This window comes from Carassius gibelio, chromosome B10, assembly GCF_023724105.1.
Source record: "Carassius gibelio isolate Cgi1373 ecotype wild population from Czech Republic chromosome B10, carGib1.2-hapl.c, whole genome shotgun sequence".
Classification (NCBI taxonomy): domain Eukaryota; kingdom Metazoa; phylum Chordata; class Actinopteri; order Cypriniformes; family Cyprinidae; genus Carassius; species Carassius gibelio.
The window spans coordinates 19,324,659-19,339,042 of NC_068405.1; the positions used below are offsets into that span (position 1 = coordinate 19,324,659).

The 14,384-nt window shown below is 38.4% G+C and overlaps 1 protein-coding gene across 5 annotated transcripts; it reads left to right on the top strand.

Annotated features, from left to right (window-relative positions):
- The first annotated feature begins 87 nt into the window (after window positions 1-87).
- LOC127966537 (neurofibromin) lies at window positions 88-13,961 on the top strand. 5 transcript variants are annotated; one of them, XR_008155638.1, is made up of 18 exons: window positions 88-733; window positions 825-1,165; window positions 1,254-1,456; window positions 3,361-3,524; window positions 3,760-5,300; window positions 6,051-6,112; window positions 6,229-6,441; window positions 6,524-6,650; window positions 6,867-6,987; window positions 7,071-7,200; window positions 7,314-7,449; window positions 7,541-7,698; window positions 7,803-7,911; window positions 7,986-8,101; window positions 8,282-8,388; window positions 8,611-8,658; window positions 8,813-9,002; window positions 12,934-13,961. XR_008155638.1 is itself a non-coding variant. In XM_052567589.1 (3 exons), the coding sequence occupies exons 1-3, from the start codon at window positions 722-724 to the stop codon at window positions 1,459-1,461; spliced, it is 561 nt and encodes a 186-aa protein (XP_052423549.1). In that variant the 5' UTR covers window positions 88-721; the 3' UTR covers window positions 1,462-2,042. The 5 variants fall into 5 exon arrangements, 1 of the variants encoding a protein (XP_052423549.1); XR_008155639.1 differs by having other exon boundaries at window positions 6,229-6,650; window positions 8,310-8,388; XR_008155641.1 differs by having other exon boundaries at window positions 6,229-6,650; window positions 7,541-7,694.
- The last annotated feature ends 423 nt before the right edge of the window (window positions 13,962-14,384 follow it).

The following is a 14,384-nucleotide window of genomic DNA, read 5'->3' on the forward strand; positions in this document are numbered from 1 at the left end:
TGTCTGTTGTTTCACTTCTGTTTGGGCTCTTATATTAGACATGCAAATGAACCGCTGTGTGGCTAAAGTCATCTTGTGGCTTTTGTCACATTTATTTAAGGCTAGTTATATGCACAAAGACCTTATTAGACTGCATTTTTTGTAAATCATAAACCAATGTATGTCATGTGGAATTCACAATTACAGTTTGTTTTGACATTTAGTCTGTTTTTATAACCTTTAAACTTTTATGACAAGCATTCGATGGGTTTGCAGGACTTTGTTTACATTTTGTCTGTTTTCCTCTTCCTCATAGGTTCAAGACGGGACAGATTAATGGGGATTTATTCATATGCCATCTCCTTCTCGCACTCTAACCATACCACGCCAAATCAAATGAGCTTGTAGTGGACATGACACATGCTGGTTAGAGCAACCGCTTCAAGACAAACTTCCTCTCCAAATTATTTGTTGTTTTTCCAGGATTTGCTTACAAGAATGTGGCCGCCATCTACATCTATAACTGTAACACATGGGTACGAGAATACACCATGTACCATGAGAGACTGCTGACAGGTCTCAAAGGCAGCAAGAAGTTACTGTTCATTGACTTGCCCTCACAGCTGGTTGAGTACAGTATGTGGAACCTGAGCAACAGAAGTTTCCGACAGCTACTCTTGCACTGGAAGAAGACCTGAAGGTCTTTCACAATGCCTTAAAACTGGCCCACAAAGACAGCAAAATGTCCATTAAGGTTTATGAAAAAAGATGAACACCTCTTCTTACAGCTCGGTTTCATCTTTTTTTGTTTTGTCACAATATGTCTACTTCTGTCTTTGCTCCAGGTGGAGAGTACAGCAGTGCATGTGACCTCAGCCGAAAGAACACGAGTCTTGGGTCAGTCTGTCTTCCTCAATGACATCTACTGTGCTTCAGAGATCGAGGAGATCTGCCTAGTGGATGAAAATCAGTTCATGCTGACCATTGCTAACCAGGGCACGCTGTTGACCTTCATGCACCAGGAGTGTGAGAGCATAGTTCACTCGATTATCCACATCCATACACATTGGGAGCTCTCTCAGCCAGATTCCATCCCCCAGCACACCAAGATCAGGCCCAAAGACATTCCGGGAACACTTCTCCACATCGCCCTCCTCAACCTAGGAAGCTCTGACCCTAGTTTTAGGTGATCAGTCATCTAAAACCATCAAACGTATTTATATCAACACTAGTGTATTCATTTCTGAATATATCCGTCTCTGTTTTGTTTAAAGGTCTGTAGCTTACAACCTCCTGTGTGCCTTAACTTGCACCTTAAACCTAAAGATTGAAGGCCAACTGCTGGAGACACCCGGCCTCTGCATCCCTGCCAATAATACTCTCTTCATCGTGTCCATTAGCAAGACTCTAGCAGCTAATGAGCCTCAACTGACCCTGGAGTTCCTGGAAGAGTGTATCTCTGGCTTCAGCAAGTCCAGTTAGTGCCCCATTAAGCCCTCAATTAAACTCTCAAAAGACTCTTGAGGTCCTCTAGCCATTTCAGACCATTAATTGCATTTTCTGTTTTGCCTTGAAGCCCTCCTAGGAAGTTCCCATATTATATACCACAGTTTCCTATATAACTGTTGGGTTTTTGCAGTAACGCCATAGAAGAACCATTGTTGGTTCCTCAAATAACCTTTCAGTCAAGACTATAGAATACCCAAGATGTCAATTGTATAGTTTTGAATGCGGATAAATGCTACACTCAATATGGCCGCTCAATCGTAGAAAGACCTGCCTCCCAAATGAAAGAGCCAATCACTAATCAGTAAAGTCAGCACATCACTGCACAATCCGTTAGAAGCATCCCAGTTGCTATAGAAAAAGTCACCACTCTGATACATGCGCACTGGCTGATCTAGCCTGAGAAATAAGCTATATTTCGAAATAACGCTATTTGAGCAAAAGTAACAACATTTATGACACAGTTGTTGTCATATTTCTTGGATGATTTCAGATATGAAATTTAATCCCAAGCTTAGTGAACAGTTTGGGAGAATTTGATGTTTCCCATTCAAAGAGATAGGGGGCCCTATCTTGCACCCAGCGCAATTGACTTTGTACACCGACGCATGTGTCATTCCTATTTTGCACCCGCGCAAAGCGCGCTTTTCCCTCCACAGACGCACGTCGCTAAACTAGTGAATGAACTTGCGCTCCCTGGGCGGTTCAGCGCAAAAAAAGGAGGCGTGTTCCGGCGCAAACAATCCCTGGTGCTATTTTGCTGTTCCATTAAACATTTGCGCCACTGACCAGAAAAAACCTAGTCTAAAGTCAGTGGCGCGTTGCGCGTTGTTCATTATGCTATTTTAAGGGCGCATGCTTGACCATAATGTATAGCGTGCACAACGCGCATACACTTTGCTCATGTAATCTACACAGATGCAACAGTTATTTTTGCAAATCATAAACTGTTACACTAAAAAATATTAACACATGAGATGACGGAAATCATTGTGGTGTGCCACGAAGATGTGAAAAAATAGGCATAAATCTAGCTTACAAATTATTCAGGCTAATTGTAGTAATTAAGGATCAGACATGTTTGAGGTCATATATGTATATAAGGACATCTGACAAATTGGTTTGTCCGTCAGGAACCAGGAAAAAAAAATCGATGAAACAATTGTGGCTATTTCCTCCCACGCCTTTTTTACCGACGCTATTTTGGGTGGGTTTCTCCCATCCCCATACATCACAACTTCTCTGTCTTTCACTGCTCTTACAAGAACATCAGTCTCCTCGGCTGTGAACCGCTCCTGGCGTGCGCCTGGTAAATACGCCATAATAATAGCAATCCATAATGGAACTTGCGCACCTGCTTTTAAAGGGAATGTTGGATGACGCTCTGATTGGTTTATTTCACGTTACGCCCAAACCACACCTATGAATAATGAAGCTACTTCAGACCAACCCATTTTAGATTTGCGCCGGGCGCAAGAGCCATTTATCCCGCCGGGAAAATAGCAACAGCGCCGAGACCCGCCCACAAAGTTACTTGCGCTTTGCGCTTTGACACTTGCGTTTCAGATCGTTAAAATAGGGCCCAGGAGCTGCACTTGGATGCCCAAGAGGTGTTTCAAAGATGGCCGCCAAGTGACATGACTTGTCTTAAAGTGACTTTGTAAATAATTCTTAACCATTTTATTGGTAGTGTAAAAGAACACTTTAAAAATCTTAAGAAACTTTTTCCACAATAAAGAACTGGAAGGTTATTTAAGGAACCATAGATGCCAATAAAGAACCATTATTTTTAAGATTGCTAATAGTTTCACTAGAGAGACAAATATGGAGTTAAGAAGTGTTCTGGTAACCAATAACTAAAGCACCTGTGTTTAGAGTACATTACTCCCTGGCTGCTGAACCTGGTATGCTGCAAGCACAGCGACGATGCCAAGCACCAATGAGCCACTGCCATTCTGGACAAACTCATTACCATGACAATCAACCAAAAGCAGATGTATCCATTCATTCAGGCCAAGATCTGGGGAAGCCTGGGACAGGTAACAGAACTGAATTGTATTTATGTGGCATATGCTTTGAGGGAATTTTATTTTGGGTTTTGCTGCGGGGTGTTTAGGCTTATGAAGAGCTGCATAATGAAACCATGTACATAATGGATTGCTGTTTGCAGTTCTTTCAGTCGTATTTATGTAGCACTCACTTCCTTAAAGATTTATACTTACAGTTTAGAGAGAGCATCTATGTTGAGCTGATGGCAACTTCCTGTGTCTTCAGATAACAGATCTACTTGATGTAGTTCTGGATCGTTTTATTAAAACCAGTGCAACGAAAAGCCTCGGATCCATCAAAGCTGAAGTGATGGCAGACACAGCAGTGGCTTTGGCTTCTGGTAATGTAAAACTGGTGTCTGGCAAGGTGACTTACATACACACACGGACACACTTTGTGAGTTCAGCTTTTAGAAGACTGTTTTTCCTACATTAAGACTAGAAAAACAGGCTGAGTTCCAAATTTTAAGAACGTTTATGAACATGTAAAAAGCAACGATAAAGATGTTACATGATGTGATGCTGTAACAGCAGCTCTAATTATAGAAGCACTGTGAGAATCAGATGTGGTTTGCTTGGTTTCTATCTCTCTCGCTTTTGTTCTTTCTCTCTTGAACCACCTCGTCTGTTTCTATTTCTCTCACTTTGTCATGAGAGATAGTGATCATGGGCTTTTGGTTGGTTCATTGTGCTCAGCTGGGTTCTGTGAACCAGACAAACTTAACATCTGAATAATTCATTCAAATAAATTCTTCAAAAATTTCCAGTCAGAACAATCCTTTGTTTTTAAAAAAAGTTTAAACATTTTTTTTCAATGAGAAAAAGGAAATGTGTTTTCTTCTGTCTTCCTTTGTGTATTGTGCTCTCTCTCTCTCTCTCTCTCTCTCTCTCTCTCTCTCTATAGCATTTGGACCATTCAGACTCACAACTATTTGTTAAATTTAACAAATAATATCTAACGTCTCCTCATTTAACCAAAGGGTATATGGACCCTTCCCCCAAAATGGCACCTTTTACCTCAAAATTGACAGAACAGGCCTCTGGTTCCCTAGCAACCATGATAACACTTATGACGCCCAAGAATGTGATTCTTAGAATTGACCTACAGTTGACACTGAGTGGTCAAGTAAATACTTACAGCGGATCTAAATATTTACAATTACTCATAAATAAGCATACATTTATTATACTGTACATATTTTTTTTTTTACATATTTTTTTTTTACGTTTTAGTTTCCGTAATTTTAGTACTTCTACTAATTTTCAGTTAGTTGCCAAGGCAGCAGTTATAAGTTTTTCAACTATTTTAACCTATTTATATAATGTTGAATATTCAACATTGTATTTAGTTTTTTTTAAGCTTTATTTAATTGAATGTTTATTATTTTTAGTGTAAAAATTTTGTGTAAAATCATCTATAAAATGTGTCTATCACCCACACCAACATTGGAGCAGCACCTGATGTGGGATGATATCGCTATCCTGGCCAGGTACATGCTCATGTTGTCCTTCAACAACTCTCCGGAGGTTGCAGCCCACCTGCCCTACCTCTTCCATGTTGTGACCCTGCTGGTGGCCAAGGAGTCTCTTTCTCTGTGGGCATCCACACATGGCCTGGTTATCAACATTATCCACTCCTTCTGCACATGCTCCCAGCTGAGTTTCAGCTGTAAGATGACATTTTTGGCCTAGAGAGATGTTTTGATGGATCTGAAGTGTCTTGTTCTTCTGCTCTGCAGAGGAGACCAAACAGGTGTTGCATCTACTGTAAGTCTGACAGAGTTCTCCTTGATGAATAAAGTGAGGACATTTAAAATGATTTAAATTTAATAAATGCATTAACAAATTGAATGAATATATTTGATAAATGCAAATAAATGCTGTTCATTAAACTTATTTATAAAAAATCCACAAAAATAAAGTGTATCACCATTTCCACACAAAATATGAAAAAGCAAAACATTGATATTAATCAGAAATGTTTCTTGAGTCAAATAAATTGTAATGATTTCTAAAAGCTCAGAAAATTCTGCTTTGCATCACAGGAATAGCATTACATTTTATAATATTAAAATATAAAACTTTTTTTTTTGTACTTGTAATATATATATTTTTTTGTACAAAATCATTTATAATTGTAATGTTTCTAAACTAAATATACAAAGATATATTTTAGCGCATTAAAAGATGTTTTTTATAATGAGCGCTTGGGCCGTGGCTTTGGGCGTGGTCAGATTTTCCTCCTTTTTTGTCTCTAGCTGATCACATGGCTGCTTTAGGATGGTTTTGCAGTGTTCTTTCAAGAAATTGCTAGCAGTTCTGTTAACAGTAACTCCTCTGTGTTCACAGGAAATGTTTTTTTGGTTAAAACACTTGGTTTAATACTCAAACCTTAAAATGAGGATCAAATGTTATGCATCTGTTTGTTTCATTTCCCTATATATTTCTCTGCTTGCTGTAAAGCATCACATAAAGTGTGTAAAAGGGTTTTGACTGGGTTTTCCCTTTGTGTTTTAGGCACGTATAAGGGAAATTCCAGGTTGTAAATGGCTGGACCAGTAAACCGATCTGGCACAGAAGTATGTAAACTCTGCTCTGTATTAATGAATTTTGAAATAACTTACTTATAAACTGAAGTTTAAGTTCACTGTTATGTGTTCAAGTAAGATTCATGACGTGTGTGTTTAATGTGCAGGTTTGCATTTCAATACAATCCGTCCCTGCAGCCGAGGGCTCTTGTGGTGTTTGGTTGCATCAGTAAACGGGTCACACACACTCAAATTAAACAAATCCTACTGATCCTGAGCAAGGCCTTTTCTCAGGGTTTGGAGAGCTGCCGGAATGGTCCTGATAACTGTAACAGCTAGCCGTCATTGCCCTCACTAAACTACAGCCTCTGCTCAACAAGGTCTCAAATAACAGTGTTCTTCTAAATATGACTGTGTGTGTGAGAGAATGTGTGACTTGTTTCTCTATGCGGTGTCGCTCAGGACTCACCAGTACACAAAGCCCTGTTCTAGGTCACTGTGGCTGTGCTGCAGTTGGATGAGGTGAATCTGTACTCTGCTGGAACAGAACCTACACACACTCGATAGTCTGCGAGTCTTCAATGACAAGGTTCTAATATCTCACTCTCACATGTCAAATTGTAGCACATATACAAACATACGTATTCCAACCACCACCCATTGCTAGCCAACTTCGGTTACAGACGAAATTAATCATGGTTGACACATACACTTGAACATAGGGTAATTATTATGAAGATTACATTGTAGCATGCTATTTTCATATTAAAGAATATTTGACTGATTTGTTTTGTCTATCTCTCAGAATCCTAAAGGGGTTTTTATGGAGATTCACCAACCTCTGGAAAGGCACTGGAAACAGATGGACCATTTTGCTTGTCTCAATGGCAACTTTAATTTCGCTTTGGTCGGGCACCTGTTGAAAGGTATTGAGTGGGTTTTATGCAAAACTATTTAACGTTGCATGTGTTTGTTGGGAAACTATCATATTTTTGTTTGGTTTTGGCAGGGTTCAGACACCATTCTCCCACCACAGTGGCACGCACCATCCGTAACCTGCACATATTGTTGGCCTGGGTTGGAAAACACCTGAACTGTGATAAGTTTGAGGTGAACACAGAGCGTAACATATCTGGGTGGTAAGGAAACCACTGCTATCTCCCCTTTCTCTGTCTTCTCTCGTTTATGACGTTATGTGAGTTATTTATGGTTCATTGGAGTGGGTACCGTTTGTGTATGTGCATCTGAATAGCTCTCCGTCCAGTGTCAGAGGAAATGTGAAGGCGTTGCAGCCTGAAAGACAGGAAGTGGTTGCTCCTCTCTGATGTTAACATGGAGAATGTTCCCATGGATAAATACTCCGTACATCATGAGGATCCAAGCTGCAGGTACCACCTAGACAGCAGAATACACTATCACCTTGTGTAAAATGCCGAATTTTTGCCTCTTAGTTCAGAAATCATGATCTTTGTAATCCAGAACGCTGCGGGAAAGCCAACTGTGGGTATCCCCAAAGGCCTCAGAGCAGTACTTGGTGGCCCAGTACCCCATAGTGGTGCAGATCAGCCCAAGAACACATAAATCCTTGAGCCGGGACATGGGGGAACCTTCCCAGGTCAACAGCAAGAAGTTTGTAGGTAACTCCATTTTGCATTATGTCATAAATATATGTCTTATCATTAGATAAGTTTGTATTAGTGGTTGTTATGATCTTATATTTTTTCATGCTCTTTGGTACCAGAAAAAGTTTTAACCCCCTGATGTCAGACAGCCGAAGAGGCCTGAAATGGAATCTGGTATCACAACACTGCGCAAGATGAGAAGAGTGGCTGAAAACGAATATGAAATTGGTCAGGGTGACAAACAAGTGAAAGGATTCTCAGTTGTTTGTATCCATTCATAAGTTTTTGTTTTCTCTCAAAAGAAACCCCAAGAATCTCGTTTCACCACCTGTGAACTCTGTGTCTGAGTCCAATATCCTGCTAAATAAGGAAGTTCTTACAGATCCTACAGATCCAGGCACTGGTTCTTGCAGTACTGGTAATGTCTTTCTTTCTCAGAATGAATAAAGAACATTAGTTTCACATCCTCATTCACAGAATTGTTTGCATATACAATTTAAATATTTGTTACTTTTTTAAAAATAATTTTCTGTTCCTCTGAAGTCTTGCACGTCGCTTCCTGTGGCTCTTATTTGTTGTATGTTGACTTGTGTTTCAGTCACAACCTCCTGGACTCGCTGTGTCAGGACCCAGTCCATGGACTTGTGCAGAGTGTAGTTTATCATGAAGAGTCGTCACCTCCGTACCAGACGTCTTATCTGCAAAGTAAAGCAGCACACACCTCTACTCCACATGTACACTTCTGTAGAACTGCTATCAGAGTCTAAACATTGTTTTGGGTTTAGTTTGATGATTGAACAGAGTCAACATGATTTTCATTTGATCTGTGGATGTCAGAGTCTGTGAATGTGGCTGAAAGAGTGGTCAGTGTGTGTGACTGGAGGACAATATATTTACTTTTTACTTTTCCTTCACTTACCTCCACAGCTTTTTGGGTTTAATGGACTCTGAAAGTTTGGTGGTCCTCTCTCTAAGGTATGTGACACTGAATTTGCTCTCAATATGCAACAAAGGAAAACATTGACTATAATCAGTTACTTTCCCAGAGTTTTAGAATGAACACATTTAATGGATGAAGATGATATGATTCTTTATTATCTTCAGAAACATGAGCTTCTCTTTGTTCCAGAGCAAACTCAGTTCCCAGACTATCTGGAGCTGATTGTCAAGTTTCTGGATGCACTGATTGACACCTATCTGCTGGGCATAGATGAGGAAATGGGCGAGGAAGGTCTGCGCACACCCACCTCTCTATACCCTCCACCTGTCCAGAGCCAGCTCAGCATTGACCTTACTGGCCACCTCCCAGCATACACCAGGTTGATATAAAAGAGACTCTTACTGTCTCTCTGTCAGAAATGTTTTTCGCAGATCAAGCATGATTGTCACTTTTTGAAAGCTGGCTAGAAGAAAAAAGCTGATCACGTAAGCGTTAAGTTCTCTGTCTCACACTTCCTGCTTCGTTTTAACCTCCATTTTTCAGTCTCTCTGCATCCTGTCCTGTGCTCGGTAGTTTATATTTAAACTCTTACTTTGCAGCAGACGAACCCTCCCACACTGACTTAACCAAGTGCAGTGCAGAAGTTTCAAACTACAGTTTGTGTCCACATTTTTAAACAAAAACAAGCATAAAATCATCAGTCAGAACATATTTGAGGTTGATGTGGCCCAGTCTAACCAGTGCAAGTTGTTGTTTGTTTAGAAGAGATTTACAAAAGGTGACAGTTGGTTAGACAGTGTTACTTTATCCATGACGCCATGAGTAAACTAGTGGTTGACCGATATATCTCCAAGCCTACAGAATTAGACTGAGAGACCATTTAAAGGCCTTTGCAGGTATTTTGTGTTAATTAGCTGATGAGAGTGTGGCACCAGTCTTCAATATTGAACCTTTTCACAATATTCTAATTTTTTGAGATACTGAATTTGGGATTTTCCTTAGTTGTCAGTTATAATCATCAAAATTAAAAGAAATAAACATTTGAAATATATCAGTCTATGTGTAATTAATGAATATAATATACAAGTTTCACTTTTTGAATGGAATTAATGAAATCAACTTTTTGATGATATTCTAATTATATGACCAGCACCTGTACACTTAAAGTGATCAAACAAAAATGAAAATTCTGTCATTAATTGCTCCACCTCATAGCGATCCAAACCTGTATGACCTTTGTTCATCCTCAGAACACAAATTAAGCTATTTTGATTACATTTCTGACCTTGCGTAGAGAGCAAAACAACTACATTCAAGGCTCATAAAGGTAGTAAGGACATCAGCACTTCAACCATATTTTTTTTATAAAGTTATTTTAGTTTTCTTTGCATACAGAAAGTATTCTTGTAGCGTCATAAAATTACGGTTGAACCACTGATGTCAAATGGATTTTAACAATATCCTTACTACCTTTCAGTGCCTTGACCGTGACAGTCTATGCAGGGTCAGAAAGCTCTTGGATTTCGTCAAAAATATCTACATTTATGTTCCAAAGACGAAAAAGGTCTTATAGGTTTGGAACAACATAAAGGTGAGTAATTATCAGTGGTGTCAAAAGTACTGGCATTCATTACTCAAGTAGAAGTATAGATACTAGGGTTTAAAAAGACTATGTAGAAGTTGAAGTATCAACTCAAGCTTTTTACTCAAGTAAAAGTGTAAAAGTACTGGTTTAAAAAACTACTTAAAGTATAAAAGTAAAAGTAATGTAAGGGGAAAAAAATGCCATTAAGAACAAAAGCTTAGGCCGCACCACAAGGGCCTATTGTGTACTACCCCACCGCCTCAAAAAACATTTTTCTAAAGGCAATAGGCCATAATGACTATAATGTTATATTAAAATTTTCATGTTGAAAAATTTGGGATGCACTAGGCTTCCTGTTTCATCCGCATATATGAAAATACAAAAATGGTGTGCACATCCCAAACATCCAATTAGGACACAGGTGCAAGACAACTAAATGATATAGACAAATAAAGAAGTGAAGTCTGAACACTGAAAACTACTGCTCCAGAGGAATTTAATCAAGCAACGTTTCGACCTTCAGGTCTTCCTCAGCCGCATATATGCCCATTTAAAATGAACGCACTTTAGTACAATGCAAATACATTAAAGGACTAGAGATATGATGACTAGTTGCCAATAAGTATTGTTATGGTGCAAAAAGTCAAACTTTAGAGGTATGTCATCAATAACCCTTAATGGAATGTAAATGTACATCCAAGCTTAGCTGCAGGAATCTGTGAGGGCAATGGACAAGAACATTGGTGCAGGCTTAGTAACAATTACACTTGTATGGTTGTCTATTTACAGTAAACATTATAGTGCTGTCAAAATTAATGATTAATCCAAGTGATTAATCAAAAACTAAAAATGAAAAAGAAATCATAATCCTGATACTTTCTTGATTGATAGCTTCTTGTATTCGGTACATACGTCTGCTATGTCCATTGTTCGGGGGGTAACGAGTTTCAAAGTTGGTATAGCCTACTTATCACAACATTGTCAATCGCATTGTCAATCGAAAACGCTAATTTATTAAAATGTCTCGCTACCGAACTACCTACAGTAGCTTAATTTGTGGAGGACGAAGAAAAAGCACTCATTTGGTAAATGATCCAGTGAGAAATAATAACTTTTAAGTAGGGTCCAGTGCCTTTTCAATACTTTTAAAACGGTACCGGCTCCTAAACGGTGCCTGAACCGATACTTTAAAAAAAAGAACCACAAAAAAAACTATGGATAACTTTAAAGAACATTACAAATATTTAAAATAAATCCATAGCTTGTTGTGCAAATTGTGCTTCCCTTAATCTAAGGCTAATAAACGTATTTCACAATCTGGGTCATTATTTAATACAAAACCACACATAATGTTTCTACTGTATCTCTGTCACTCACTCTGATATTTAGTTAAGATGAGTGCTGTCTGTCACTGTCTTAAATCAGTTCTGTGAATTACTGTATGGTCATTCTTTATAAAGTAGCAACAGTGTCGTTTTTAAAATACAGTACTGCTCAAAAGTCTTATGGAAAAATTAGTATTTTCTCCCCAAAAAGGGTTTTAAGCCAGTTATTTATATTTTTTGCTGTAGTGTGTCAATAGGAAATATCAGTTTGCCATTAATTTTAATAATAATCTAGTGCGATTTTGAATGCACAAGCAGTCTGACAACGGCAAAATTAATGTTTTGAAATGTAAACTGATATTTTATACTGACACACTACAGCAAAATATATAAATAACTGTCCGAACACCATTCTTTTAAGTGAAAATACTAAAGTGTCTAAGACTTTTGCACAGTAGTGTATGTATAAAGTACGTATGATTAAATTAAGTATATTTAAGTAAGTGCAATCAAAGTATGTGTTCGTTCATATGTGTTAAGGGCTAGATTTTCGCTGGAGGAAACGGCTGTGGTGTGATGAGCGAAAACTTTACAGATGAGAAACCGACTGCTACCTCGTGACCTTTTGTAAACTGTATTTATGACAAAGAACTGCACAGATATGGATATTCTAACAATCTATCGATTAACACACACCTTGTGTCCTCTGTTTGTTTAAGTGCGCATGCGCTGCTCCGTTCGTGGTCTTTGCTCTGTGGATTGAAGAGCGCGCTGAAAGACGGGAGAAGACCGGTCTGACGCTGGTTTCATGTGAAATTTAAGCGGACTGACTCTGAGGCGATCGGATACCGGTTCCATACCCAACCCTACTTTTAAGAAATATATTTTTTGATAAACGAACCCAAAACTGTCTATGTCCTGGCTGGACTGTGATGTGATTTGTGTCACGTGCAGGTGCGATGGATCGCGTACAGACCAATAGGGTGTCGGAATATATTTGTTTATACTTCTCATCCAACCACAATCAAATTCACTCCATCCGGATGGCGCGATGGAAACAAGCCGAAATGAAATAGCAGTAACGAAGCTATTTTTAAAATGTAAGGAGTAGAAAGTACAGATACTTGCCTCAAAATGTAAGGAGTAGAAGTAAAAAGTCGGCTGAAAAATAATCACTCAAGTAAAGTATAGATACCCCAAATTTCTACTTAAGTACAGTAACGAAGTATTTGTACTTCGTTACTTGACACCTCTGGTAATTATTAATGACAGAGTTTCCATACATTAAATTTAGGAACAGAAGCTTTAAGTGGCTGTTAAATTTTAGGCTATGACATCTTGACACTTTATTTAGTTTGTAGCTTTGTATATTTATATATGCATGTTTTTGCATTGAGCAGGAATCGAAAAAGAGAAGGTGGATCTGTCCACCACCATGGGTCTGGCAGCCAGCGGACGCACACGCCAAGGTTCAGCCACCCAGGTCCAGAAACAACGAGAGCACTGGCAGCTTTAAAAGACCTAGTATCAAAAAGATTGTATGAGACCTACAGCACAGCAGGGTTGAGCCCCTGCTGGACCTATGACATACATTGTGCTGTATTTCATTTCGTGTCTCTTCACTCCTGCTAAACCTGCCATTTGCGGTAATCTGTAGGTTCTCTTGAAACTGTTCTGCGTGTCTGCCAGGATCAAAATAAACTGAACGCCTCACTGTCACTGTTTGACACTGTCACTGTTTGAGAGAAAGTCCAGTATTTTTTATTTTGTTTGTTCATAACAGAACTATTTCTTGTTTTTATTTATTTATTTATTACATTTGATGAAATCACAGACATTGCCTAAAGGTGGTGTCATAATTATTTTGTTTTAAAAGCACTAATTTCTGTCTTAAATTTAAAAGATGAAAGTATTAACCAAGTGACATTCTTTTTTCAATTATATTTTATTTACTTAACTACGTTTACAGTTGTTTTTGTTTGCATATTTTGTGGTTGTTTCTTAGTGTGGAAGGGATAATTTAGTTTCCTGGAGAGTTCCCTAAAAATGTACAATCGCTTATTTGAACCTTTTAATAGCCTTTATATTGTATAGAAAATAAAGTATTAATTATATTATAGTATTAATATAGTAAAAAAAAAAATTATAGTTAAAAATAGAAAAGTATATTTACTACACTGTAAATACAAGTGATTATTAATTATTATTTAGCTTTTTGTAAAGCAGTTAATTTCTGAATATGTACAACATAAAATTATTGTCAGTCAATCATGTTAACTGCATTATGTCAATTAACATGGAGGGAATATTAAGTGTGCACTGAAGATTGAAATCTTTGTGTCTTCTGGACCCTCTTTATAAAACATTATTGTTATCATGTGATTTATTTGTTACAGATGTGCCATTAATAAAGTCCATATCTGCCCAGGTTGTTTATCACTGTGTGATATTTTTTGGTAAAAAGCTTAACCTTTATGCAGTATATAGAATAAATAACATCTGAAGACTTGGATAAAGATTTCTGTTCTGTCTCATTTAAGTAAATGGAGCACCTTATCTTTCCTGACTCAGATAGCCATCAACTAGTCTCCACGCTGGTTGCTGGCTTATCGTTTTGGTACTGTACATATAGTCAATTTGTTGGCCACCACGCCGCTTTCGCCTACCCCTCAATCGGCACTTCAGCTCATTGTTTGGTTCAGTACCACAACTGTGGCTGCAGCTATGCAGACTAGCTAGTGCGGGAGATCCACGGCTTTGCTCATTCGGGAACAAGATCTCATACAAAGACAGGCCCATATGGCGATCGAAAGTCTCTTTGTGCGTTTCACCATGAAGAGCCTCTGTTAGC

What these genes read in the sequence shown, in the direction of transcription:
- LOC127966537 (XM_052567589.1), top strand. An exon ending in AGCTCTGACCCTAGTTTTAG is followed by an intron (nt 1,166 to 1,253) that starts GTGATCAGTCAT and finishes TTTTGTTTAAAG; the next exon opens with GTCTGTAGCTTACAACCTCC.